Source organism: Halichoerus grypus, chromosome 1, assembly GCF_964656455.1.
Source record: "Halichoerus grypus chromosome 1, mHalGry1.hap1.1, whole genome shotgun sequence".
In the NCBI taxonomy this organism is placed as follows: Eukaryota; Metazoa; Chordata; class Mammalia; order Carnivora; family Phocidae; genus Halichoerus; species Halichoerus grypus.
Window position 1 is genome coordinate 208,846,002 of NC_135712.1, and position 27,970 is coordinate 208,873,971.

Genomic DNA, 27,970 nt, shown 5'->3' on the forward strand with positions numbered 1-27,970 from the left:
TGGTGGGATTCAGGCAGAGATGGGGCCAGCAGTCGGAGGGCTTCCCGCCCTCCCTCCTTCCCCGGGGAGACTCGCCCCAGCTCAGAGACTCAATCCCAGGGCACTCGAAGCCAGGGTTCCTCCCACCAGCCTCCTACTCCCTCCACAAACACTCCAGGCCCGGGCTCTGTACAATAGGCACTTTATTAGTGGTTGGAATGCAGTTAACACGCAAGAGTGTGCAGACAGAACGGGGGGCCTGAGGGCTGGCGGGCAGGCACAGGAGACTGGGACCCCAGGCTGGGTTTCTCCCTCTCTGGGGTGCCGCCGTGGTGCTGATGAGCAAAGACATGAAGTCAGGGGCCCGGGGATAGGGCGAAGGGGGAGCCGGGAGACCAGGTCCCCGGAGTTCAACGAATTTGGCAAAAGGATCCCTCAAAGTGAGGGGACGGGGGGGGGGCCCGGGTTTGCCCACAGCATCTGCGCCAACCCCTTCCCCTGACATCGTCCCTCGGGTGGATTCAGCTGCTTGCTCTCTCACGGAGAGAGCTGTCGGTGCTGGCGGGAGAAGGGGGGACATTGGGCCGGACGCCTCCAGCCAGCCAGCAGGTTTCCATTAAGCAGCTGTTAGCAGGCTCCTCCCTCCTGCTCTGGTCTGTCCACACCGGTCTGCTCCCCGATCCTAGCGGCCCTCCCCCGACAGACTCACTCCCTCTCCTTCCAGGACACCCCTGCCGTGGCCTCCCATGCCAGGAGCCACCCCCACCCGGCCTCGCCACTCCCACCCCAGCAGGGAGGGCACGACACAAGGCACTCCGCAGCTGGCCCCATCTCAGCCGTGGAGACAGACAGAAAAAAGCTAATAGACCCTTTAATGCATGTCCGGGTTAAAAAATAATAATAAAGAAATGCGTATGGCAGCCTGTGAGGCAGCTGTTCAGCCGTCGAGAAGGTGCTCGGTCCTGGCCAGAGCAGACACGAGTGAACGGGGGGCCTCAGGGGCCGGAGCTTGGTCATCACTCTTGCAGACACAGATGCTGCCCCATCGGAGAGGAGAACAGGAAGCATGAGGCGGCCCACAGAGGTCGGGCCCCCCTGCCTGCCAGACCTCAAGAGGCCTCACCGGACTTCTCCCCATCCGGGCCAGCGAGGGCTGGAGTGACCTATGCGTGCAGTCCTGGGGCGCCGCCTGTGAAAACTCCAACTGCCTCTTGGCATAGGGAGGAGAGGCCCCAAATCTTCCAGGTCCCTGGAATCCAGCGGTAACTGGATGGCTGGGGGGGGGTGGGGGGAGGCGGCAGTGATCGGACTTCAGGTGAGCCCAGGCGGCCAGGGGTTCTGACCCAGCTGCCGAGCACCCAGTGTGAGACTTCTGGAGAGGTGGGGGGAGAGCGGGGGGCCTTTAGGACTCAGCCAGCTTCTTGTTGGTCTTGTTCAAGAGCCTCTTGAGGTTGGGAGACATGAAGTAAGGCCTCTCGGCTGAGCCATCATTCCTCTCCAGGTCCTCCACTGTGGAGAGAGGCCCCCAAGACGGTGGCATGAGGGGAGCCCATGGGCAGCGGCCTCCGGGGACAGGGTGGGAGGATGAGGGCCACAGAGAAGGCTCAGAGGGTTAGGAAGCAAGACACACTGGGACTGGAGAGGGGCAGGCTGTGGTGGGCTCGGGAATGGGACACGTACACGCTCCCCACACTCCCCCGGCAGGGTTGCCCAGCATGCACCCCCGGTCTACAGGGAGGAAACGAGGAGGCCTGCCTGGCCCCCACGCCTCCCTCCCTCTCTACTCCTCAACTTCTGCCCGCTTCCCCTCCTCCGCACTCCCCTTCAACAGGATGTCTCTCAGCTCGGGCGACATGAAGTAGGGTCGCTCCTGAGAGCCGTCATTCCTTTCCAGGTCCTCACCTGGGCTCCCCCCAGGAACCGGCAGGGGGAAAATGGGGTGGTCAGGAAGGGAGGGAAAGAGGGAGGCAGGGAAGAACAGGGAAGCCAGCAGGCATGGAGTAGAGGAAAAGAGAAAAAAAACAAAAAAAACAGACAGATGGAGAGACCAGAGTTAGTAGCGGCCACAGATCCCCCCCCCAACAAAGCCGGAAACTCCAAAGCCGAGGGCCCAGGGGCACAGCGTTCTAGCTGCAGCCTGGACCAGGGGGCAACAGGATGGAGCAGCTCCGAGCAGAGGGAGGAGGCCGAGAAGGCATGCCAGGGCCCTCTGACGCGGAACAGCCAGTCCCCGGGGAAGCTGGGGGGCTCCTGGCCGTTGAATACATAGCCCCATCAGATGTTATGCCCAGAGGGGAGAAGGCTGCCAGGGCCTGGCAAGGTTGGGTTGAGGGGTCACTCACAGAAGCAGAGGAACAACGTGTCCACACACATGCCGTAGACACTGAAGAAGCCATGGGCAATCAGGTAGGAGCCGATGATCACCGTCTAGGCAAGGGGAGCCAAGCTGTTTCCACCCCAGCTCCTAGAGCAACTCCCACTCCCCACACCCTCCCAGGCTCGGATCCTGTCATTTCCCTGCTGACAAGCCCTCCTTAGAATAACATACTAAGTCCTGCCATTCACTCCTTGTTTTCTTCAACCCCAGGGCCTTTGCACATGCTGTTGTCCTGACTTAGTCAAGTTTTTGTCTTCTTAGTCCTTCTGTTTTCAGTTCAAACATCAAGTCCTCAGATACCACCTCGCCAAGAAGTTGCTTCTGACATCTAGACCCCGTTTTATGCTCTCCTAGCACTGCATGCCTGTCCTCTGAGACCTTTGGCTGGCTGCAATTTTATGCGTGTTTAGGGCGTTACAGGCATAATGCCCTCATCCCCACTAGACTGTATCTGTCCCACTTACGGCCACACCCCCCAATAATTTGGAGACTCACAGGGCCTTGGCAGGTATCTGATAAACACTTACGGATTGAAGTGAGTGGACCATGGAGAGATTAAATAACTTGCCCACACTGACTCATCTTAGAGCGAGCAAATAGAGAACTCAGATAAAAATCTAGGTCATTGGGCTCCAAGGCCTGCACTGCTCTCAGGGTGATGACATTACCCCTTCATGGCCCCACCACCTCCCTGCCCTTATCCCCACCTCCTCCCCCCTACACCAGTCTCCTCACTATTCCTGGCATAGGCCCACCTCAGGGCCTCCGTATTTGTGGATCCCTGTGCCTGGAGGTTCCCCGTATCTCCCTCAGATCTTAGATCCGACATCACTTCCAAAGTGAAGACACCTGGCCTTCCAGGCCTGCCCAGATCCTCCACCACAGGCTCTAACAGTTTAACGGTTCCCTGTAACTCTCCCTTGTGACACGGATCAGTCTGTAATAATGAGGTCTATTTGCCTCTGAAAGGTAAGGTCCTCTGGAGGGAAGCCTTTCCTGCCACCCCTCCCCCCCGGCCTGGTACACGGTAGGTGCTTACTACATGTTTGCGGACTGAATAAATCATCAATCCCCCACCTGTGATCTCCATCCACATCTGTCTAGTCAAAAGAGACCAGGAGGCCCCAGCACCTCCTTCTCCCTGGACCCCCACGCATCCCCAAAGGTCCATACCAGTATAGGGACCCAGTAATAATTGAGGGGTGGTGCTGTGTCCTGCACAATCCTGATCCGGTGGGTGAAGAAAAAGAAAGCCAGGATCCCTAAAGAGAGGGAGGAAACCAAGATGGATGAGGGTTCTGGCTAAAGGAAGCCCCCTGCCCACGACCTCAGAGAACATGACACTCGTCACAAAAGAAGGGGCAGGCCAACAGCACTGCGCAAGTCACCCCGAAACGCTTGTCACAAAAGAAGATGTGGGGGCCCAAAAGCACTTTGCAAGTCACCCCGGCAGGCTCCCACAGCCCCATGGGCTGGCCAGCAGGACTCACCCACACTACCCACGATCAGAAGTTTGCCCAACAGGAAAAGGAAGTCGGTAACTTTGTCTAGGACGGCCACTCTGCAGGGGACAGTGAGAAGCAGGCATGAAGGCGGGCTCAGGGACTAGGGGAGGAGGGAGGCAGCCCGAGGGCCGTGCTTTCCCTGACCTGATGATGTTTCTCATGAGCAGGAAGAAGGCATTCCTGGCCGAGGTGCAGAAGTTGGTGCCATAGATTGCAATCTGGGGGGAGGAGGTGGAGGGAGGATCAGTCTCACTGGCTGGGAATGAGGGTTCCTTGTCCCCAGCAGGAGCTGGTGGGCTGGTTCTGCGTCCCAGGCCTCCTCACCATGATGTAGGCATTCCTGTTGAGGAATCGGATGAACTTCTCCAAGCACCAGAAGCAGCATTTGAGACAGGTCATGAGGAACTTAGCAAACTTGTTCTCGGCGGCTAAGAGAGAAGGGAGGGATGCAGAGGTGAGGGGAGACCCCTGGTAGGGATCCACCCCCCCACCTCTTCGTTACATGCACACAGTCCAGGATTCCCGGAGCCCACCTACTCAAAGAGACAGGGAGAGGAAACCTGATGCAGAACCCCCGGGGTCCTGCCCCTCACCCAAGTAGGAACCAACAGGGCCCAGGACTCTCAGCCCAGACCCCGAGGAAGGGCCCTACCATGAAGCCTTTCAACCCAGCCTCCAGGGAGGAACCAATCACAACCCACACTACTGCCCTGGCCCCGCCTCCCAGGCAGAAGCCAATCATCGCCGCCTCCTTGGCCCCACCCCCAAAATAACCAATCCCAGCCCCGCCGCTGTCAAAAAGAAACACGCCTCGGCCCCGCCCCCCTCTGCACAAACAAATCTTTGCCTCTTCAGGAACCAATGGTGGCCCAGGCCTCTTGGTCCCGCTCCGCCCCCATCCCCAGAAGTAAGAACTCCACCCAATGGGCTCCCTCAGCCATTCCTCCACCTTGGGAACTAATTGCTCAAACTCCCCACTCCACCCTCCTCACCCCAAGCAGAAGCCAATCACAGTCCCATCGCCCTAACCCCGCCCCCCTTAACCAATCCCCGATCTGCCCATCAGCCCTGCCCCCCAGCAGCCAAAGCAAGCCACTCGAGGGCCGCACCTTTCAGGCGCTGATCCAAGTACTCGAGCATCACTCGGATGATCTGCACAATGGCCAGAATGAGGGCACCAAAGGCCAGGGAGCCTGTGTGGTACCTGAGGGCCAAGGGGGTGGTCAGCGGCCGCGCCAAGGCTCCTCAACCCGATCTCGCCCCCACTCCCAGGCCACCTGGAGTCCCACCTGAGCGCCCGGCCGAAGGCAGAGAAGAGTGGGAAAGCAGGGAGGTCGTCTGGCTTGTGCAGGGCCCAGTAGTAGGAGGCGAAGGCCCCAGCTAGCGTGACCTGGCCCAGGGCCAGCACAAAGTTGGCCAGCCAGAAGAACATGAAGGCATTGAAGATCTGCAGGCCCAGCAGGGCCCGATGGTAGCCCGACTCACCCCCGTAGAAGGCGAACTGGCAGTGGGCACCAGGGCACAGGCGGGATTCATTGGAGGAGGCGAAGGTCTGTGGGAGGGATGCAGAGCTGGGTCACAACACAGGGGCCGGGGGTCAGAGTGGCTTCTGGGCATCAGGTCTGGGTCAGATAGACCGTGGGGTGGGACAGGAGTCGTGGGAATCAGAGGTAACTCAAGGGACTGGGGGTTCAGGATAGGGCCTTCTAAAAGGGGTTCTAGAAGCAAGACAGGATCGTTGACTTCATGGGGGGCGGTTAGTGAGGCAGGATAAGCTACCCTGGGGATCAGGGCTGGGTCATGCATCAGGAGAGTGGCCACATGGACAAGGACAAGAGTGGCAGAGATCGGTATGAAGACCACAGGGATCAGGAGAGGGGCTTGTGAATGGCAAGGAAGGGGATCTAGAGGCAAGACCTGGCTGTCACTGGGTTAAGGGAGGGGTATGGGGCAGGAAATGAAGTCAACGGGAGAGAGGTGGGTGGTTCAGTAGTCAGGGTGGGCTGGGGGCTGCCAGGTTGGATCTCTCCCCCACCCTGCTCCCCACATCCAGCACTGGGCATACAACAGGCACCGAATGTTTGCTCAATGGTCCCCAGGCAGGGACGAGAGGTTTCAGAGAGTCTGCGGGCTGCTGGGGAAACAGTCGACCCCCACCTCAGGGTTGCAGGTTTTCCCAGCAAATTGGCAGGTGCCGCCATCAAAGATCTTATAGATGGCTTCGTTGGAAGTGGACAGGAAGCTGGAGGGTCATTAAGGAACCTGAGGTTTGGGACTGGGGCCCCGGCGGCTTGTGAGAAAGGATCCATTCCCCTACCGGGTTCTGGTCTGCCCCCACCCCCCGAAGCTGCAGGTCACTTCCAGGCCAGTTTGGCCCTTAGCCACCCCCGGGGGCAGGGATCCGGGTCTGAGGGTGGATACACAGCAGTGCTCGCCCAGTAGGCGATGCAAAGGCACAGCAGGAGGAAGGTGACCAGTGGGTAGAGCAGGGAGCACATCACGTATCCCACAGCCCTGGGGAGGAGCAGAGACACAGGCATCAGGGCCCGAGCGGCCCCGGGGCCACCCCAGCCCAGCCCCGCGGCACCCTGGCACCCACCTGCTGGCTTCTTTGATGAGCGCAATGGCGATGAGAATTCTCTTCCGCAGGAAGATGAGCAGCAAGATGATAATGGCCTCAAGGATGCTCAGAATGATCACTGCGGGGGGCAGAGGGGGGCCAAGTCTGCCAGCCGCCTGTCCCCACTCCCTCCCAGGCCTCACCGGGGCAGGATGGGGGGAGGGGCTGGGACTCACTGAAGGCCATCCACGTCTGCCGCAAGTGCAGATACACGCGGAGGTCTGTCTGGAAGCCAAGGTCCACCAGGGAGATGTCGGAGCCAGCCTCGCCCCGCAGTCGCACGTACTCCATGTAGCAGTGAAATATTCCTGCACAGGGGACCGACCTCAGCCCACTGGCTGCTCCCCCAATGTTGCAGAGCAGGTGGGAGCACCCCCATTTAGCAGAAGCAAGAACCAAAGCTGAGAGCGGCTGCCTCCGAGCCTTTGTAAAGATTGATTGATTGATTATTTGTGAGAGAGAGAGAGAGAGCGGGGGGAGGGAAAGAGGCAGAGAGAGAATCCCAAGCAGACTCCCCAATGAGCACGGAGCCCGATTTGGGGCTCGATCCCAGGACCCTGAGATCATGACCTGAGCCGAAATCAAGAGTCAGATGCTTAACCGAATGAGCCACCCAGGCGCCCCGCCTCCGAGCCTTTGTTCTTGCTGTTCCCGCTGCTTAGTACTGGATTTCTCACACCCTCCTGTCTCTACTCAAATATCACTTTTTTTTTTTTTAAAGATTTTATTTACTTATTTGTCAGAGAGAGAGAGCACAAGCAGGGGGAGCTGCAGGCAGAGGGAGAGAGAGAAGCAGGCTCCCCACTGAGCAGGGAGCCTGACGCGGGACTTGATCCCAGGACCCTGGGATCATGACCTGAGCTGAAGGCAAACACCTAACCCACTGAGCCACCCAGGCGTCCCTCAGAAGTCACCGTCTAAAGAGACCTTCCCAAACCACTTCTCCCATTTCGAATCACCTCCCCTCACACTCAACCTCTTGGCCCTTCTCTCTGCTTGGACCTTCTAGAGGGTTTTCTGGTTTTTTTTTTTTTTTTTTTAAGATTTTAAGTAATCTGTACACCCAACATGGGGCTCAAACTCACGACCCCGACATCAAGAGTCACAGGCTCCCCCTGGTTTATTATTTCGTGTCCATCTTCCCCACACCCCCAGGACCTAGAAAACTGCCTGGGACACACAGGCACTCGATCCAGGCTTGATGCACACATGCATAAATGAGCGGCTGAATAGGTGCCAGGTTGCTCTGTGACCTGAGGCTTTCCTTCCCACCCGGTAACAATGATTCATGGGTGGGGACCGAGGATGTGGGGATTAACATCCCGTGGGGTGGCATCAGGGATTTTCAATATTCCCCTTAGCTTTTTGTAGAATAAAACTGTAAAATGCAGATAAAGTAAAAAACAAAACAAAACAAAACAGGGGTGCCTGGCTGGCTCAGTTGATAGAGTATGCGACTCTTTTTTTTTTTTTAGTATGCAACTCTTGATCTGGGTGTCATGAGTTCGAGCCCCACGCTGGGTGTAGAGATGACTTAAAAATAAAATCTTAGGGGCACCTGGGTGGTTCATTTGGTTAAGCATCTGCCTTCGGCTCAGGTCCCTGGGATCCTGGGATCGAGCCCCGTGTCCGACTCCCCGCTCAGCACAGAGTCGGCTTCTCCTTCTCCCTCTGCGCCTCCCACCCCAGCTCATGTTCTCTCTTTCTCTCTCACTCACTCTCTCTCAAATGAATAAATAAAATCTTTTTAAAAAAATAAAATCTTAAAAACAAACAAAAACCATTTGCCTAAAACGCCAGCACCCAGCTAGAAACCATCATTAGCGTGAATATTTTAATATCTGCGTCCTCACGTTGGGCTGCCTATGAGACATCTTTCCCCCTGGAATGTTTATCTGAAGAATCAGAATGTGAAGCACTGGGTTTTGTGCATTGCCTCTGGGCTGCACGGGCCTGAGACCTACAGGGCCCTCCCCCCATCTCGTCTGTACACTTTTTCTCATTAAGCCTCCTAACTAGTAAATACTGATTAGCCCCACTTTATAGAGGAAGAAATTGAGGCATGGGGAGGTTGAGTCACCTGCCCAGGGTCACAAAGGAAGGAACTGGCAGAGTCGGCCTTTAAACCCCAGCTGCTGGGGCGCCTGGGTGGCTCAGATGGTTAAGCGTCTGCCTTCGGCTCAGGTCATGATGATCCCGGGGTCCTGGGATCGAGCCCCATATCGGGCTCCTGGCTCAGTGAGGAGCCTGCTTCTCCCTCTCTCTCTGCCTCTCTCCCTGCTCATGCTTTCTCTCTCTCTCTCTATCTCTGTGTCTCAAATGAATAAATAAAATCTTAAAAAATAAATAAATAAATAAACCCCAGCTGTCTGGTGCTAAAGCACACATCTTTAACCATGTAGTCTACTTGAGAATGCTTTTGGATGTAGACAAAATGCAGATCCAGGTCCCACCTGGAAGGCTATGATCTAACTCATCCTCCATCGATAAACACGGAGGTTATTTCTAAGTGCCTACTCCCATAAACAAGGCTGAGATGCACATCTTGACAAATACGCCAAATAAAAGACAGATGGCTTAGGACAAGATTCCGGATGGCCACTGTCAGATCAGAAAGCAGAGGCATTTTGCGGGCTGTGGGGTGGGGAGGGTGCAGGGAGGGGGAGACGTACCGTAGCCCAGCACCAGAATCACCATGATGATCATCACCCAGACCATAATGCCGGCCAGGAAACGGAGCAGGACAATGAAGAGGAGGCTCATCAGCATGGCGATGACCAGGCCTCTGGGGATAAAATGGGGGCATGAGCAGACTGCACCCTCTCACCAGCCCCAGGCTACACAGACTGGGGGGGCCACTTTCCCTCCCAACTTACATAACTATCCAGTACCAGGAGACCGTGTAATCTTCAAATATCCGCATGGCCAGCTGCCGCGCCTCCAGGACCCCGTTGGCCTTCCTGGGACAAGCAGACAAGGCTCATGTTGGAGCCCCTCCCCGACTGGGTCAGCCCCAGGGGACACCCTGGCCCACCCGGGGAAAGTAGGACCCCGAAGTAGGACCCCGATGTGGGCGGGCTGCGGTCCTCACTTGGCGCCCTCCACCAGCTCTGTGATGTTCTTTCGAGAGCCGTGCCCATCCTCGTAGGTCGTCTCGTTGCCCACCATGAGGACCCCCTTGTGGGCGTGGATGGCTGGGAAGCATCGCTGGGCCACTGCGTGGAGCAGGGAATGAGACCAGTCAGGCTGAGCCCCTGAAACCTCCCCCCCCCACTGCCGCCCCTCCCCCACCGCCCCCCCAAGTTTGAGGAACCCCAGACTCACAGGGTTTGCTGGGGATGAGGACAGCAGGGCAGTCACCATCCCGAAGCACTTCAGCTACACCCTAGCAAGAAAAGGGGAGAGGGGTTCATGCCCCAGGCCAGGACCCTCCACCCACCCCCCCTCCCTAGGCTCCCCTCACCTTGGTGTTCTGGAAGCCAGGCACACAGAACTGTTTGTAGTACTGAAAGTCCTGGGATTTGTAAGCGTTCAGGTAGGTGAGATAACGGTCGGGGCATTTCTCCACGCAGATCTTGGAGGGGCAGGAGGCAGGGGTTGGGTGGGATCAAGACAGACACCCCCCCACACAGGACAGAGGCCCCACCTCCCATTCACCGGGGAAAAGAAAGGGCTGAGAGAGAAGCTGTCCCTCCGGAAAGAAAAGGACCCGGTGATGGAAAGCAGGGGTAGTAAAGAAGATAGGGGAGCGGCCGAATTACCTGAGGGGTGGGACATTGGAATTCCAGCAGGACCAGGGGGCTGGCACACTTCACAATGTTGAAATAAAACAGGTAGGGTTTGTTCCTAGAATTGGGGAAGGGAGATGAAAACTCAAGTTTTCTCAACCTCCCTATGTGTAATATCTAATGCAAACAACTCTAGTAGCAGCAACCCTATTCTAAGCTCTGCCTGGTGGCTCATCTAACCATCCCAACAGCCTCGTGAGGGTGGGACTGTGATGAGCCCCATTTCAGAGATGAGGAAAAAAAGGCCCAGAGAGGTTGGGACACTCGTCCTAGCTCATACAGCCAGGGAGTGGCACAGCCTGGATTGAACTTGCTTTTAGCTCACCTGTTTAGCTCACCCAGCCTGACATCAGATCCAGGACGGTCTCCTCTCTGTCCCTCCCCTAAATCGTGAGCTCCCAGAGGACAAGACTCTTAATGTCTCATTTAGTATAGTGTCCTCAAGGCCTAGAACAGCGGCTGGGGATGGTGGGAGCCTAGAACCTTCTCCCCAGTGCTCATGAAGCCATCCTGCCCACACCTCTCCAGTCCCACCAGGCCCCAAGGAGCCAGACTCACGCATTTTTTGTGCCCTTCTGCCCGCAGAACTCGCCTCGGCTATCAGTGGGGTAGATCACCTTCCGAGGGTCCCCATGGGTCCAGGCTGTGGAGGGATCCAGGGACACTGAGGCACTGTCATTCCTCACCACCATCCCCATGTCTGCCCTAGAGGCTGTGGCTTGTCCTCCCACCTTGGAAGCCCAATCCTGTGCCCTCCTCCACTCACCTATGATGCCCACTGCCACGTAGCCCACAATGGCCAGGAGGAGGAACACACAGCAAATGATATCTGTGCAGCCCCTGGGGAACAGAGAACAGCATCAGGGTGGGAGCCTTGGGGCCCTGTGCATCACGGACCCCACCCTGCCCTGCACATACACCCACATTCATGTGTTATCTGGACACGAGTCCTTAATGGCGTGAATGCTGTACCAAAGAGCACGTACATTTCACTTTTTTTTTTTTTTTAAAGCAAGCTCTACGCCCAACACCGGGCTGGAACTCACAACCCTGAGATCAGGGGTCATCACCAGCTCTACTGACTGAGCCAGCCAGGTGCCCCTTACATTTTGATACCTAATGCTACACTGTGTTTTGTTTTTTTTTTTTAAAGATTTATTTATTTATTTATTTGAGAGAGAGAGAATGAGAGACAGAGAGCATGAGAGGGAGGAGGGTCAGAGGGAGAAGCAGACTCCCTGCCGAGCAGGGAGCCCGATGCGGGACTCGATCCTGGGACTCCAGGATCATGACCTGAGCCGAAGGCAGTCACCCAACCAACTGAGCCATGCAGGCGCCCGCTACACTGTTCTTGAAGCAGTCGGCCACAATGTTCAGCTCTCCTTTGACTGAGAGTGCCCATTTCCCCCCACCTTTAATAGCAATAGGGATTCATGTTTTTTAAAATTTAAACTATTTTATATTTTAATTTTTATTTTTTTAGATTTTATTTATTTATTTATTTGAGAGAGAGAGAGAGAGAGAGTTGAGTGAGTGAGAGAGCACAAGCTGGGGAAGAGGCAGAGAGAGAAGCCGGCTTCGCCTCGGTCATGATCCCAGGGTCCTGGGATTGAGTCCCGCACTGGGCTCTCTGCTCAGTGGGGAGTCTGCTTCTCCCTCTCCCTCTGTCTACTGCTCTGCCTACTTGTGCTCTCTCTCTGTCAAATAAATAAATCTTTTTTAAAAAAATTCATATTTTGGGGCACCTGGGTGGCTCAGTCAGTTAAGTATCAGACTCTTGGTTTCAGCTCAGGTCACGGTCTCAGGGTCATGGGATCGAGCCCCAAGCTGGCTCCTGGCTCAGCATGGAGTCTGCTAAGGATATTCTCTCTCCTTCTCCCTCTGCCCCTCCCCCCCCACGTGAGCCCACATGCATGCTCACCGCGCGCGTGCTTTCTCTCTCAAATAAATAAAATCTTTTTAAAAATTTTCGTATTTCCAAATTCCCTCCAAAATATACTGAGCCACTTAGATTCAGAGCAGCCTATGTGCCAATCTTTTTAATCTTTGCTAATCTGTGATGGAGAAACTATTTGGTTCCTGTTTTAAATCCCATTCCTTTACCTTTCAGTGAGTTTGCACACTTCCCCGTAACTTCACTGTCTATGGTATTTCTTGTTCTAGAAATTCTCTCTTCCAGTCTTTTGCCTGAGTTTAAAAATTCATTTGTGGGGCACCTGGGTGGCTCAGTCAGTTAGGCGTCTGCCTTCAGCTCGGCCATGATCCCAGGGTCCTGGGATTGAGCCCCATGTTGGGCTCCCTGCTCAGTAGGGAGCCTGCTTCTCCCTCTCCCTCTGCTTGCCACACCCGTTGCTTGTGCTCGCTCTCTCTCACTCACTCTCTCTCAAATAAATAAATAAAATCTTTAAAAAATAAATAAAAATTCATTTGTAAAGACTTTGGGGGTACCTGGGTGGCTCAGTTGGTTAAGCGTCTGCCTTCAAGCTCAGGTCATGATCTCAGGGTCCTGGGATCGAGTCCCCAGTCAGGCTCCTTGCTCAACAGGGAGCCTGTTTCTCCCTCTCCCTTTGCCCTCCGCTCCTGCTCTCTCTCTCTCACTCTCTCTCTATCTCAAATAAATAAATAAAAATCTTTTTTAAAAAAGACTCTGTATATTTGGGAAATTAGTTCTTTAATTGTCAAGTCGCAAATATCGATCACCAGTTTGTTGGAGAGCAGATGTGGTAAAGAAACATCTGGGGGGTAAAGAAATAGGGGTTGAGGCAGTGCTAACACAGACCCTTCTCTCCCAGGAACCCAGAGCCCTTACCTGTGGTAAATGGGTCCTTTGAAGGTAGGGTCATACTTCTGTGGTGTTCCTGAAAATCGGCAAGATTGAGCAGGGTGACCAAGAAGGGGCTGCAAGACTACCCTCCCCCAGAAGCCCCTAGGGGTATCTCTGGCCCAGAGGAAGAGTGAAGTCCACAGACCCAGTGGATTTTCTGCCTCACCCCACCTCCTGGCGACCACACCCCAGCCCCCAGTACGGGCAGGCCGAGGCAGGGGGAGCCGTGGCTGATGGAGACCAGCCCCGAGTTATCACCTGACGGCCACCCACTGCGGAGGGGGCAGGACTGGGGGCCACCTACTGAGGAAGGGGCTGGACCGGGAACTGGGAACGGGGAGCCAGGCAGGGAGGGGGGGTTCCAAGGTGGGATCTGGAGAAGGTTCCTGCAGGAGTACAGGGGAGGGGGCTTACGAAGACAAACCCTTCAGTGGAGGGGGTCTGGAGGGGGCTCTGCGAGGCAGCTCCCGAAGAGGACTAGGGTGAGGGGCTACCCGCAGAGATGGGCAATTCTGCTCCCCACTCTTGGCTCCCGGCCGGGTCTTCCCGCTGCCCCCTCCAAGTGGCCAGGCCCGGGGGCGGGCGGGGGGCGCTGCCTACCGTGCTTCCCGTAGTAATGCTGCCGCTCGCCCCCCATCCCCGCGGGCGCCCAGCCCCGGCGGCCGGCTGCCTGCTCCGAGCCCCCTCGGTGCTGGATCTGGAAGCGCGGGCGTCCCGTGGGAGGGACGGCTGGACCGACGGGCGGCGGCTCCTCCCAGCCCGGGGCCAGGCGGGGCGGCCCAAACCGGTCTGACCGGCCCTAGCTGAGCTGCAGCCTCGGGACGGACTGGCCGACGGATGGACGGAGGGGGGAGGGCCGCGCGGGGCGGCAGCTGCTCCCGCCGCTCACCCGCCACCCGATTTAGCCCTCTCCGCCCCCCCCGCCCAGCCCCCACCCGGGCAATTCCGGCTTCACCCCGCGGCCTCGGCATACGTCCCAACCAGGCGACGCCGCCTACAACCCCTCTCACCCCGGGAAGGGCGCCTCATGTTGCCCCATTCTCCAGGTATGGAAACTGAGGCGCGCAGGGAGGTAACTCTAGATATAGGCGCCGCAAAACAGGCAGATGGCTGAACCCAAACTCCCAAATACAGAGTATTTGCGCTGAAAACTCTCAAGCCAGTGGACGCGTTTTATTTCGGTCTGCATTTTTTTTTTTTTTTTAATGAAATGCCAACAGTGAAACATTGGGAGACTCCGTATAAAGACCCACATCGCTATTCTCTTGAAGACTGGCAAAATGGGACTGGCAGCCCAGATGCCCCATCCCTGCCTGGCACTGCCCTCGGTGGCCCCCAAGGCTAGACAGCCGAGCTCACCACCCCTTCACACATCCCAACCGTGAATCCTGAAGCCATTGTTTTGTAGAACAAGGATTTATTGAGCACCTACCGGGTGCTGGCCCCGGGCTGGGCACTAAGTATGGTGGCAAACGAGAGACCCAATTTTGTGGGTCTGTTCTCGTGGAGCTGACATCCTAAATGCATGGCCTAGATTCAAATGCTCCCTCGGCCCCATCCAAGCCAGAGGACAATTCAGCCAGTGTCTTGCCTGCCCTGAGCCCCCTCAACTGTGAAATGGGGCTAAAGTGTCAAACCAAAACTGGTCACAGACCAATCACAGGATACCAGGAGGCATACAGTTGGCTTGGCAATTTATGGCCGGCACGGATACACTGCAGTGAGTGTAGGGGTGCTTCACGGATGTGGGGGCACAGGCATGCAGGGGCCACGGCTGGTGTGGAGGCATACAGCCCGCAAAGAGGGTGTTTAATCAGTGTGGGGGTACACAGCAGGGGTGGGGGCGTATATAGCTGGTGCAAGGTGTACAGTCAGCTGGCTATACTCCCCCCCCTTACTGTATTCCCCCACACCAGCCATCCGCTCCCCGAGCCAACTGTATGCTCCCTCGATCATGTGCCTGTTCGCACTGCACCGCCCCCAACACTCTTTGAGGCGAGCTGTATACTTCATAGTGTAGTCGATCACATAGTTGGAGCCGTGGCATGATCAGCAGGAATATATATTCAGTGTGCAGCATACAGTCAGCGATGGGGTTCTACAGGGTGGTCATATACACCTGGTGCTCAGTAAGCTGCTACCTCAGAGTCAAGCATCCCCTGGCAGGGCTCTGGTCACTAAGTCAGCTTATCCCTAGAGGAATGCACCTCCCCCAAGGGGCCTCCAGCTGTGGAAGCCCCACCTGACCCCTAGCCCACAGGCTTTAGCAAACAGGGGAGGTTCAAGGCTCCAAGCCATGCCCTTGGGTGACCAGGCCTCCCAAAGAAACCCTGTGGTTCCCGTGGTCTCTGCCAACCCCAAGGCTGGCTGGTCCCACCCACCCAGTCCAAGCAGTGGACAAAAAAAGCGGGCCCGGCACAGGCTGCGGCCTCTTCCCAGCTACACTAGGTCCCTTGGGGACACTCCCGCAGAGCCCGGACTTCAGCCACCAGCTCCACCCTGACGATCCCCCAACGTTGGTCCCCTGAGCTGCACACCCCTGTGACACCCGTCTCCTGGAGGCTTCATGGGTGTCTCATACTCAGCACAGCTACATCCAAGCCCCTGATGGGTCCCCAACCTGCCCCAGCTCAGAAAAGGCAGCTTCCAGCTCAGAAAAGGCAGCTTCGTCTTCCCAAGTGCCCAGACCAGAAACCGGAGACACCTCGCTTTACTTCACGCCATCTCTGCCTTCAGAATCTATCCAGAATCCAAGCACTTCTCACCCCCACCCTTGTCACACAGCTGTGGTTTCCTGCCTGGACCAGTGCAGGCAGCTCCACCCTGCTCTAGCTCCCACCCTCCCCCTCCCCTCACTGTCTGTTCCTTCCGTGGCAGCCCGAGAAGCCTGTGAACACCTCTGCCCAGAACCTTCCATGGCTCCCGCCTCCCTTGGAGGAAAAACCCAACTCTTCACCATGACCTTTAAGGCCCCCTACGCTCTGCCGGGTCTCCTCCCTCTCTCCCCTTCACTTGGTTCACCTTCACTGGCCTCATTAACTATACCACAAACTCACGCATGGTCTCACCCCAGGACCTTTGCACTGGCTGTTCCCTCTACCTCGAAATCTCTTCCCAGAGATGTCCATGTGGCTCCACTTCATTCAGGCCTCTGTTCAATCATCCCCTCCTCAGCGAGGCTTTCTCTGACCATCCTATCCAAAACAGCATCCCTTTCACCTCTACCCCATCACCCTATTTTATTTTGTTTTTTTTTTTATCACCACCTGACACATCACACATTTACATACTGCTTGTTTATTGTCTGCCCCCTTGCCTGTTCCCAGCACAAGGGCAGGGATTTATGTCTGTTCTGTTCACAACTGTTTCTGGGGCCCAAAATAGCACCTGGCACTTGGTGTTTGTTGAATGAATAAACACAGTACACAAACCATTTATAGATAGCTAAGACTGGGGGCGCCTGGGTGGCTCAGCCAGTTAAGTGTCCAACTCTTGATTTCAGCTCAGGCCATGATCTCAGAGTCCTGAGATCAAGCCCCCTGTGGGCTCTGCACAGCTTGGAGTCTGCTTGGGATATTCTCTCTCTCCCTGCTCCCCGCCTCCCTCCCCGGCCCCTGTACCCAGCTTGAGTGTGTGTGTTCTCTCCCTCTCTTTCACATAAATAAATAATATCTTTTTAAAAAGATAGCTAAGGGGTGCCTGGGTGGCTCAGATGGTTAAGTGTCTGCCTTCGGCTTAGGTCATGATCTCAGGGTCCTGGGATCGAGTCCTCCCTCTCCCTCTACTGTTCCCCCTGCTTGTGCTCTCTTGCTCTCTCTGTCAAATAAATAAATAAAATCTTAAAAAAAAAAAGATAGCTAAGACTGAAAGTAAAAACATAGCTTAGAGTTTTCCAGGTGCATGTATTTAAAAAATTAATTTGTGAATTCCATATGTAAAGAATTTAATACATGATAAATGTGGAATTTTCACTGGGCAGGGAAAGGATAAATCAACCTGTCAGTAGCCTTGATTGCATTAGGAAAGAAAAAAAGTTAACTTCACCCCCAACCCATAGCAAAATAAATTCCACACGCATTAATCATGCAAAATAGATAAAAACTCAGAACTATTATGAGTATGAAGGGAAAACACAGGAACATATTTCCACCATCGGATAGGAGGCAAGACCGGTAAGGGTGGAGAAGAGATAAGGGAGCACCGGAAGTTTCTTGTGTCCCCTGAATGGCAGCCAGACTGGCAAAGGGGAAGCAACCATATAAGAATGGCTGGTGCTGGGGCCCCTGGGTGGCTCAGTTGGTTAAGAGTCTGCCTTCGGCTCAGGTCATGATCCCAGGGTCCTGGGATCGAGCAGAGGCGCCCCCCCCCCTCCGTGCTCAGCAGGGAGTCTGCTTCTCCCTTTCCCTCTGCTCCTCCCCCTATTCATGCTCAAGTTCTCTCTCCCTGTCTCTCTCTCTCAAATAAATAAACAAAATCTTAAAAGAAAAAAAAAAAAAGGTGGCTGGTGCTGACTGAGGAGTATCTTTCAGACTCTAGCTCTGTCCTCATTATACTGGAGGTCCTATCATCAACCCATTTTACAGTGGAGGAAACCAAGGCTCAGGGACGGGAAGTGGCTTGCCCAGCCACCTAGCAACAAGTAGAAGGTCCCTACTCCAGGTTTGATGGGTGAGTGGAAGCCACTGAGAGTCTCTGAGCAGGAGCATGACCTGGCCAGGCCGGGGAGGGGAAGACACAGAGAGAGGTTTCAGCTCTCAGAGAAATTGGTGGCTATGGATGGGACAGTGGGGCCATGACCTTGCTGCATGAACCTGAGTTGTCCCTCTGTAAGATGGAACTAAAGACACAGGGCAGCGCCTGCCAGAGGCTTGGTATTGGTATTAGTATCTCTCAAGAAATACCAGCGAGAGGGACGCCTGGGTGGCTCAGTGGGTTAAGCATCTGCCTTCGGTTCAGGTCATGATCCCAGGGTCCTGGGATCGAGTCCCGCATCAGGCTTCTCGCTCTGCCTGCCACTCTCCCCGCTTGTGCTCTCTCCCTCTCTCTCTCTGACAATTAAATAAATAAAATCTTAAAAAAAAAAAAAAAAAAGAACTTAAAAAAAAAAAAAAGAAAGAAATACCAGAAGAAACATTGGTACAGCCATCTGATGGGTTCCAGTAGCTCTCATTAACTTTAGCGGGGTGGGGTTGGGGGGGCAGGTTGAATACTCCTGGATTCTATCACTGAGCCCGATCCAAACCTGTAGGGTGAGAACTTGCTGAATCTTTGCAACAATACCGCAAGCTAATAACAGTACAGATGCCCGGATGCCTCCATTTCACTGCCCTTTACCAGTGCCAGGCACTTTTCCAGAACGTCACATGGTTTCCCTGGGTTCCTCCTTACAGCAACCTTGGGAGATGGATCCCATCCTTACCTCCATTTGAGGGACGCAGACCCGGGGGCCCCCAGCGAACCATGTACCCATGGTGAGCAGCAGAGCAGGGCGACCCAGCTCGGGAGTGAGCATCCAGATGAGTTGCCTGGGGCTGCTGCAGCAAATGGCCACCCACTTGGTGGCTTCCAACAACACCAACTTGTGGCGCCGGGATGGCTCAGTCGGTTAAGGTCTGACTCTTGGTTTCAGCTCAGGTCATGATCTCAGGGTCTTGAGATGGAGCCCCATGTGCTCAGTGGGCTCTGTGCTCAGTGGGGAATCTGCTTGAGATTCTCTTCCTCTTCCCCTACCCCCCCCCCCGCTCATGCTCTCTGTCTCTCTCTCAAATAAAGAAACCTTAAAAAAAAAAACCCACACAGACTTATTATCTTATGGTTCTAGAGGTCAGACATCCAAAGTGCATCCCACTAGGCTAAAATCAAGGCGCTGGCAGGGCTGTGTTCCTTCTGCGGGTTCTCGGTGAGAATCTGTTTCCTTACCCATTCCGGCTTTTAGAGGCTGCCTGCACACCCACATTCCTTGGCTTGTGGCCCCTTCCTGTGCCCATCCAGCCCACATCCACGGACACTGCCATATCTCCTTCTCTGACTCCCTACTGCCTCCCTCTTCCCTTTATAAGGGCCCTTGTCCTTGGATCCACCTGGATAAGCCAGGATAATCTCCCCATCATAAGATCCTACATTTATGTATGTATGTATGTATGTATGCATTAAAGATCTTATTTATTTATTTGTCAGAGAGAGCACAAGCAGGGGGAGCGGCGGGCAGAGAGAGAAGCAGGCTCCCTGCTGAGACTTGATCCCAGACCCCGGGATCATGACCTGAGCCGAAGGCAGATGCTCAACCGACTGAGTCACCCAGGCGCCCCATAAGATCCTACATTTAATCTCAGCTGCAAATTTCCTTTTGTCCTGTCAGCTAACATAGTCACAGGTTCCAGGAGTTAGGACATGGACATGGACATCTTGGGGTGGCGGGGGGAGGCATTACTCTCCCTATCACGCTGCGTAACCAGGGGTTGAGAAATTGTAATGGGACGGCGGGGGGTGGGGGCTTGAGGGGGTGGGTATGGGGGAGGAATCCACCCACTCCGTTTCCAGATGACCCAGAACTAAGAATGGTCTTTACATTTTTAAAGGGCTGAAAAACATCAAAAGGGGAAGACTAGTTTGCCATGTGAAAATTACATGAAATTCAAATGTCAGCGGCCATAAGTCCATTTTTCTTGGTACACAGCCATGCTGGTTCCTTTTCATGTTGTTTGCGGCTGCTTTCAGGCTATGGCAGTGGAGTTGGGAAGCCGAGATAGACCGTACGTGGCCTGCAGAGCTGAAAATGTTTACTCTCTGTTTCTTTGCAGAAACAGTTTGCCGCCCCCGGTCTTGAGGCCACAAACCAAGTGTTGAGCCCCATTCTGTGCCAGCAGGTTTCACATGCTCTCTTTGTTTTTTTGTGGGTTTTTTTATTTTGTTTTTTTTAAAAGATTTTATTTAATTATTTGACAGAGAGAGAGAGACAGTGAGAGAGGGAACACAAGCAGGGGGAGTGGGAGAGGGAGAAGCAGGCTTCCTGTCAAGCAGAGACCCCAATGTGGGGCTCGATCCCAGGACCCTGGGATCATGACCTGAGCCAAAGGCAGACACTTAACAACTGAGCCACCCAGGCGCCCCTGTGGGTTTTTTTTTAAAGATTTTATTTATTTATTTGAAAGAGAGACAGAGAGGGCACGAGTGGGCGTGGACAGCAGAGGGAGAGGGACAAGCAGACTCAGGGCTCGATCCCAGGACCCTGAGATCATGACCTGAGCCAAAGGCAGATGATTAACGCACTGAGCCACCCAGGTGCGCCCACATGCACTCTCTGTAACAACCAGGAGTGGTATTATTGCCCTCAAAAGGGCTGGGGGCGTGGACATGCCCTTTCCCTCTCCAGGCTGCTATTTTCCTGTCTGGAGAGTGGAATTAATACTTAACATTTGCTTCGTGGGTGTTAGGATTCAATGCTCAAATAGCACTTAGCACAGGTCTGGAATTCAACAAACACTAGCCAGGGGCGTGGTCCCATTTGACAGAGAGGGCAGAATGACGCCACATGCTCAGACCACGTAGCTGGTGAGGGATGGAGCTGTGTGAATCAAACCAAGGCCCCCCTGGCTCCAACCCAGGCCTTTTCCTTGGCAGATACTGAGAGAGGCAGAACTAAAGATGGGCTAGTGGGGGGAGCAGGTGGGGGGAAAGCTAGGCCAATAGACCAGGCTGGGTGGGGGAGGCGGCCCTTGCTAAAGGCCGCCCCAGCCGGTGCAGTGGGTGTAGAAGATAAGGAGACCGATCCAGGCTGCTGAGGCCCAGTGCTAGTGCCTGGCATCAAGTGCCACCCAGCCCCCACGGCCTCCAGATAGCGGCCAAGTCCCCAAGGCTTACGGCGGCCCAGGGCCTCACCCATGCAGCCGGGCCAGCTCACCCCTGCCTTCCCAGAAGTCTGTGCCTAGGGAACGGGATCCCAGCCACCCACATGAGTCCCTTTGACAAAGAGTTTGGGGATAGCGTCCGGGTAGGAAAGTCAAGTGTGACATTCCTCGTCACAATGCTAAGAGCAAAAGATAGAGCTCCTACTATGTGCCGGGCCTGCGCTGGGCACCAAACCAGACATTTATTTCTAGAAGCTCATGTCATCCTCACAAGGTTCTGAGAGTATAGGGCCAAATACAGAAACCAAGGCCCAGGGATGCTTCATGACTTGCCCCAAATCGCACAGCCGGTAGGAGCTGGGATTGGAACTCTGCTCCTGACAACCATGCTCTTGAACTCTATGCTCCGTGATGACCCCCACCCACTGGGCATTTACCATGGACCAAGCTTGGCAAAGTGCCGTACCTGCATCAGTTCACTGAACCCTGGAGGCAGCCCCAAGAAGGAGCCAATACTGTTGTTCACCCCATTGTATGGATGGAGAAACCAAGGCTCTGGTATATGAAAGGTTCAGGGACACAAAAGGTACAGGTGGTCAAGGGCGAGGAAGAATGCAGCTGGACGGCAGCAGAGGCGATGCCGGGTTCTAGAAGCTGGGTGAGAGTCAGAACTCCGTGGTGAGCTTTTCTGTAGATGTGCTTGTTTACTTAGCAACTCGGTGCCAGGTGATTCAGGCGTCTGGATAAGCGCTATCACCTCTGTCCTGGTCTCCCGGCTTCTGCCATTGCACCTCATAGCGGCCAGAGGGCGCCTGTGAGCACCTGAGTCAGGCCAGTTCCCTCTGCTCAGAACTCTCAATGGCTCCCATCTGTCTCAGTACAAAAGCCCACGTGCACAGGCCGTACCCTCTGCCTGAAACATTCTACACGGCTCCCTCCCTCCTGCTCCCGTCACCTTAGGATGGTCTTAAAATTTTCAACTCTGCCTCCGGGCCCTGCAGATGACTCCCATCCCTCTTTCCTGCATTATTTTTCTCCTGAGCCCTTCTCTGCCATTCTAAGAATGTCCCTCATTTATCTTAATACCTTGTCTGTTTCCCTTTCCAGAAAGTCAGCTACCCCACTACAACACCTGCTGTGTCTCTGGGGTCTAGAACACAACCTGGCCCACGGTACCCGCACAGTAACTGTTTGAAGGGAAGTTATGAATGAACTCGTTTTTAGTAAGTAACCTCTATGCTTATCAGGGTAACAAACTTCAACCAGAACAAGCCTGCAGACCAAAAAAATCACTCTCCCTCTCACCATTGGCCCAAAGCCCAACTTCCTCTGCCTGGTTTCCCTTTCCTCCTTCTAGACTGTGTCTAAGTACACATGCATAAGCAAACTTGTAGCTCTTTTCCACCCCCCCACCCCCTGTTTTGTTACACACACTGTTCCCAACTTTGCTATTTCGCATGCTAACATAATCGGTCCTTGTTTCCCATCAGGGAAGTTCCTTAGACCTACGTCAACTATTTTACAAGGCAACATAGTATCCCTCTCTGGGAACAGTACCATTTTTCATTAAACCAGCCTGAGGAACTTTTAAAAATACTGCCCGGAAGCCACACATACACACAGAAATTAATAGGCTAAGCTCGTGCAAGCGACTTCGTGGTCATGTTACCTCTGGGATGAGGACAGTTGGCCGAGGGTATGTAAAGGGCTCTTTTCCTTGGAAGGCTAAAATTTTCCGTGTGGTTGAGGGCTTATTTTTAATTTTCAGCACCCCTCTGCCCCCAGAGAGAGAACATACTAATTTTATTATATAAGAGATTAAAATCATATGTAAAAACAACTCCCCCGGGACACCTGGGTGGCTCAGTCAGTTAAGCATCTGCTTTCGGTTCAGGTCATGGTCCCAAGGTCCCGGGATCGAGTCCTGCATCGGGCTCCCTGCTCAGCAGGGTGTCTGCTTCTCCCTCTCTCCCTCTGCCTCTGCTCGTGCTCGCTTGCTCTTTCTGTCAAATATAATCTTAAAAAAATTTAAAATAAAAACAAAAACAACTGTCCCTCTGGGGATTGACTGGGGAGGAGCACAAGAGAACTTTCTGGGGTAATGGGAAGGTCCTTACTTAAGCTCTGCAAATTTTCTTCTGTTAAAGGACACATATTTAAGATTTTAAGCTTTGTGGTTCACATATCATCTCGGTCACATATTCCTTTTAATTTTTTTTAACAACAACTTATAAACAATGGAGCCATTCTTAGTCTATCGGCTTTACAAAAACAGGCCTCAGCACAACAATGAGAATATACTTAGCACTATTTTTTTTTAAAGATTTTATTTATTTATTTGACAGAGACACAGCGAGAGAGGGAACACAAGCAGGGGGAGCGGGGGGAGGGAGAAGCAGGCTTCCCGCCAAACAGGGAGCCCGATGTGGGGCTCGATCCCAGGACCCTGGGATCATGACCTGAGCCGAAGGCAGACGCTTAACGACTGAGCCACCCAGGCGCCCAGCACTATTTTTTTTTAAGTAGGCTCCATCCAGCATGGAGCCCAACACAGGGCTTGAATTCAGGTGACCCTGAGATTCTGACCTGAGCTGAAATCAAGAGTCAGAAGCTTAAATGACTGAGCCACCCAGGCACCCCTATACTTAACACTATTGAAACGTACAACTTTACAAATGATTAAGATGGTAATCATTAGGGGCACCTGGGTGGCTCAGTCATTAAGGGTCTGCCTTCAGCTGAGGTCATGATCCCGGGGTCCTGGGATCGCCCCGCTTCCGGCTCCCTGCTCAGCGTGAAGTCTGCTTCTCCCTCTCCCACTCCCCCTGCTTGTGTTCCCTCTCTCGCTATGTCTCTGTCAAATAAATAAATAAAATCTTAAAAAAAAAAAGATGGTACGTTTTATGTGATGTTTCTCACCACAGAATAATTAAACGTAAAATAACAATACTGATTGGCCCCTCCCTGGACATGAGGGGCTTTTGGGGGGCTAATATTTTTGTTCCCCCCAAACAAAATCTGGGTGCTGATTCCACGGGTGTGTTCACCTTGAGAAAATCTCTGGACCCTCAAACAGTTAGGATGTTTCCTTTTATGTATGAATTGTCTGCTTCAATAAAAAGCTTAAAACATTCCCCTTGATTGGTTAAACATAAGACTGGTTCAAAAGACGGTCCATCCACAAATGCACTATTTTATGCAACTGTCAGAAAACACTGAGGAGGGGCGCCTGGGTGGCTCAGTCGTTAAGCGTCTGCCTTCAGCTCGGGTCATGATCCCAGGGTCCTGGGATCGAGCCCCGCATCGGGCTCCCTGCTCGGCGGGAAGCCTGCTTCTCCCTCTCCCATTCCCCCTGCTTGTGTTCCCTCTCTCGCTGTGTCTCTCTCTGTCAAATAAATAAAATCTTAAAAAAAAAAAGAAAACACTGAGGAAACTTACCAGGCGCTGACATGAGAAATATCTCCAAGACATATTAAACAAAGAAAGCAACCAAAAACAAAAAAACAAACAAAGAAAGCAACATGTGAAACAAACACCTTTTCATTCATAAATGTCTGTTGAATACCTACTAGGTGACAGGTGCCGTGAATATACCTTCAGACACACAGACACACAATCCTGCCTCGTGGAATTAGCACGCTAGAGATTTGCTGATATTTTTGTAAAAGGAAAAAAAAAACCCAGCCACTAGATAAAATATATGTATATAATCGCACGTAAAGTTCTAAGGCCCAGACTCCATTTGGAAGAAAGCACAAGATGCTGGAACAGTGATGCATGCCAAGAAGGGTGTGTCACACTGGGAGAGGGAGCAAGAGGGAGATTCTCCATGATAAAGCTACACCATCTTTTTATCTTTTGTATTTCGAAGCATATGAATACTTTTGAAGTACAACTTTTGGAAAGAAATAAACAACAACAACAACAACAACAAAAACCCAACTTTCAATTAATAAGTAAATATCCCCTCCCAACAATATTTTTTTTAAAAATCAGATGCCAGATCCCCACGGTCACCTGAGTTGGACTCTAGCAAACGGGGCCAGGGAATCTGCTTTTTAAACAAGCACCATGGGCGCCTGGGTGGCTCAGTTGGTTAAGCGACTGCCTTCGGCTCAGGTCATGATCCTAGAGTCCCTGGATCGAGTCCCGCATCGGGCTCCCTGCTCGGCAGGGAGCCTGCTTCTCCCTCTGACCCTCCCCCCTCTCATGTGCTCTCTCTCTCTCTCTCATTCTCTCTGTCTCAAATAAATAAATAAAATCTAAAAAAAATAAAATAAAAATAAATAAAAAATAAACAAGCACCATTACTGTTGTCTCACCTACCACCGCACCCCACCCTCCTGACGGAGTCTATTGTCTTGGGTTCTAGAATCTTTTTCCATGATCATGCCAAGGGTGGACGGGAAGGATGGCAGTACACATTGCTGTCATCCAACAGGGCCAGGAGCCATTTCTCTGGTCTGCTCCATGCTGCTGCCTCCTCTTGATGTGGTGTCTGCTGAGGAGGGAGCTTCCTGCCCTGCCCAGGCCAGCCAAGTCTATGCCTTGACAGAGGGCTGCTTTTCCATCAGCTCATGGAAAATCCATGTCCCTAGGATTAGGGGCCCCAGAGGCCTCTTGAGCAGGTAGAGCCTACCAGCCACTGTGCAAAATGCTGCCCCCCAGTGAGCGTGGTCTGTCCAGCCCTGCAGACAAGGATCCAGAGTCTAAGAGATGTCACCAATTCTCCCATGGCCACATAACTCCTAAGTGTCAGAACCAGGATTTGAACCTGGGTCTGTCTGCCGTCATCCCCCCCCCCCCCCAAATTCATGGTAACTGATGGATGGGAAGGCATTGGGATACAAGGGATATGTGAGCATTGGGATTTGTGTGCAACTCTTGAAACACCATTCCCAAAGGAAAGCTCCTCATTATCTGGCAGGGACTCCGTGTGGCAGCCTGAGGGCCCAAGGTTTTTGGTTCTGATAAGAATGGACTATTTACAAACTAAGTGAGATCTGCCCCCCCTCCCCCCCTTCAAGGAGTCAAGCCAGGTGGCCCCTCTAGAGGAGCTGATGATGGCCTGGATATAAGACCTAGCTGAAGTCTCTACCTCAGGCTTCCTTGTGCCTAAGAGAAAAATAATTAAGTAGCTGTAGGGTTTATTTGCTGTTCCTTCTGCCTAGAACACACTTCTCCCAAATCTTCCAGCAGCCACTGGCTCTAACTCCAGCCCTTGGTCACCTAAAATAATCCCAGATGATTCTCCCACACACATGCTGTCCTGTTTAATGCTCCACAACACTTGTAACAACCTAAAATCATATATTTATTCAAAGATTTTTCTGCTTTGTTCACTGCTGTGTTCTCAGTGTCTAGACCCTGCCTGTAAGAAGCTCAATAAATACTTGATGGAATGGGCTTCTGGCACCCAGCACAGCCTCTGTTGGGCACAGAGGTCCCCTGTCTAGAGTGTGGGTCTGGCAGGGCCTGAGAGGGTTTGCTTGGGCCCATCCAAGGCTGGCTCCCTTTGGCCAAATTCAAGGCTTGGTGAATCACATCACTGTCCACTCTGCCATCCCCCGCCCCCAGCCCTGCCTTACAGAGACCCAAGATCCCTCAGGTGCTTCCCACAGGAAGGCAGGGCCTGGCCAGGACTCCAGGTTGAGATTCCCAGATCAGAGACAGCCAGCCACACCCAAGGGATGCACAGCACCCACAGACTCAGGGTCTGAGGCTTGAACCCAAAACCAAAAGCAAGGAGGCCCCTGGAGGTTGGGCCTGCAGCTTCAGGCAAGGAGAGGAGTGGCTGGGCCGTGGCCAGGTTCCTGTGTTTCCCTCTAGGCTGGGCTGGGCAGGGAGGGTCCTAGCCTCCCCCATCTATCTGTCTCTGCAACCTGCTGAGGCCACAGTCCCCGGTGGCGGCAGCCAGGAGGGAGGCACATATCTTGTCAGCTTGTTTTTGTTGATTATTTTTGAGCGGTTTCCTGCCCCCTCCCCAAAGCTTTCTGTCTCATAGTTTCCAGGAAGTTCCTGTCACACGAGGAGGGGCAGCGGCGCCCCTTCGCCCCAGGGGAGTGCTACGTGGGCCATGTGCCCAGCTCAGCCCTGGGACCCAAAATGGAGAAGAGAAAAGAGAAACTGAGGATGGCACTCCCCTCCGTGGGAACCCAGGGGAGGGAGGCACTGCAGGGCGTGGGTAGGGAGGAGCCTCATCTTGGCCCCAACCCCTGGGCACGCAGGCGAAGGCCACCCGCAGAGGTTCGCGGACGGGGGGTCCGCGTCGCAGGGACCTCGCGAAACGGTAGCGGGCACCCCCAGTCCCTTGCACACAGCCAGGAAAGTTTCTCAATGGTTTCCTGCTTCTTTCCTGCCACCTCAGCGAGGGCGCCCTTCTTTCCGTCCTTCCAGGCCGCTGGCAAGAACTGATGGGCTTCCACCCCCCCCAGCAATCGGTCTGTCCAGGCTTGCCTCAGTTTCCCCATCTCGCCAGAAGCCCGGGACGGCTACTTCTCGGGGGATGCGGGCAGGAGAAAGAAGTGGACTAAGGCAACCAGAAGAGGAGGGGGGTTGGGGAAAGTCGGGGCCCTATCCCTTTTCCCGAGCCCCGGTTGCCAAGCCTCCCCTCCCCCGCCTGGCATCTGAGCCGCCCAGATAACCGGACCTCCCCGGGCGGAGCATGCGCCGTGCGTCCCGGCCCATCAGCCGGATGGGGTGCGGGGGCTCCCGGGAGAGGGGACGCGGGGCGACCCGGCGGGAGCAGGGGGGCGTGGGCTCCGCGCCGAGCGTAATGCTGGGCCGGGAAGCAGGAGAGGGCCCCCAGCTGCAGCGCGGGTGTTTATGATCTCGGAGGTACCCCTCCCCCAAGGCCCCCCAACTCAGCGGAGGCGACCGCGGGCCCGAGGCGGCTCCTACCGTAGGCTCCGTCCTTGCGCTCGTCCTCCATGGCCGCGTCGGGCGGGGAGGGGAGTCCGAGCCCGAGCGACCCCAGCCCGCGCGGGCGGGAGGCTCCGCGGGCTGCAGCGCCCCGCCCCGGGCCCGGCCC

The 27,970-nt window shown here is 54.2% G+C and overlaps 1 protein-coding gene across 5 annotated transcripts; it reads right to left on the reverse strand.

Annotated features, from left to right (window-relative positions):
- Positions 1–164: 164 nt before the first annotated feature.
- Positions 165–27,968, reverse strand: SLC44A2 (solute carrier family 44 member 2 (CTL2 blood group)). Of its 5 annotated transcripts, none has more exons than XM_036096935.2 (22): positions 27,841–27,968; positions 13,079–13,127; positions 11,036–11,109; positions 10,828–10,912; positions 10,243–10,327; positions 9,945–10,055; positions 9,806–9,866; positions 9,573–9,696; positions 9,358–9,441; positions 9,154–9,266; positions 6,658–6,789; positions 6,461–6,560; positions 6,283–6,375; positions 6,019–6,103; positions 5,151–5,413; positions 4,971–5,065; positions 4,186–4,289; positions 4,006–4,079; positions 3,847–3,917; positions 3,530–3,618; positions 2,322–2,406; positions 165–1,881 (listed from the first exon to the last, which is right to left on the reverse strand). In XM_036096935.2, the coding sequence occupies exons 1-22, from the start codon at positions 27,869–27,871 to the stop codon at positions 1,760–1,762; spliced, it is 2,130 nt and encodes a 709-aa protein (XP_035952828.1). In that variant the 5' UTR covers positions 27,872–27,968; the 3' UTR covers positions 165–1,759. The 5 variants fall into 5 exon arrangements, with proteins under 5 accessions (XP_035952828.1, XP_035952827.1, XP_035952829.1 ...); XM_036096934.2 differs by lacking the exon at positions 27,841–27,968 and adding an exon at positions 13,694–13,782; XM_036096936.2 differs by lacking the exon at positions 27,841–27,968 and adding an exon at positions 13,694–13,780 and having other exon boundaries at positions 165–1,488.
- Positions 27,969–27,970: the final 2 nt, after the last annotated feature.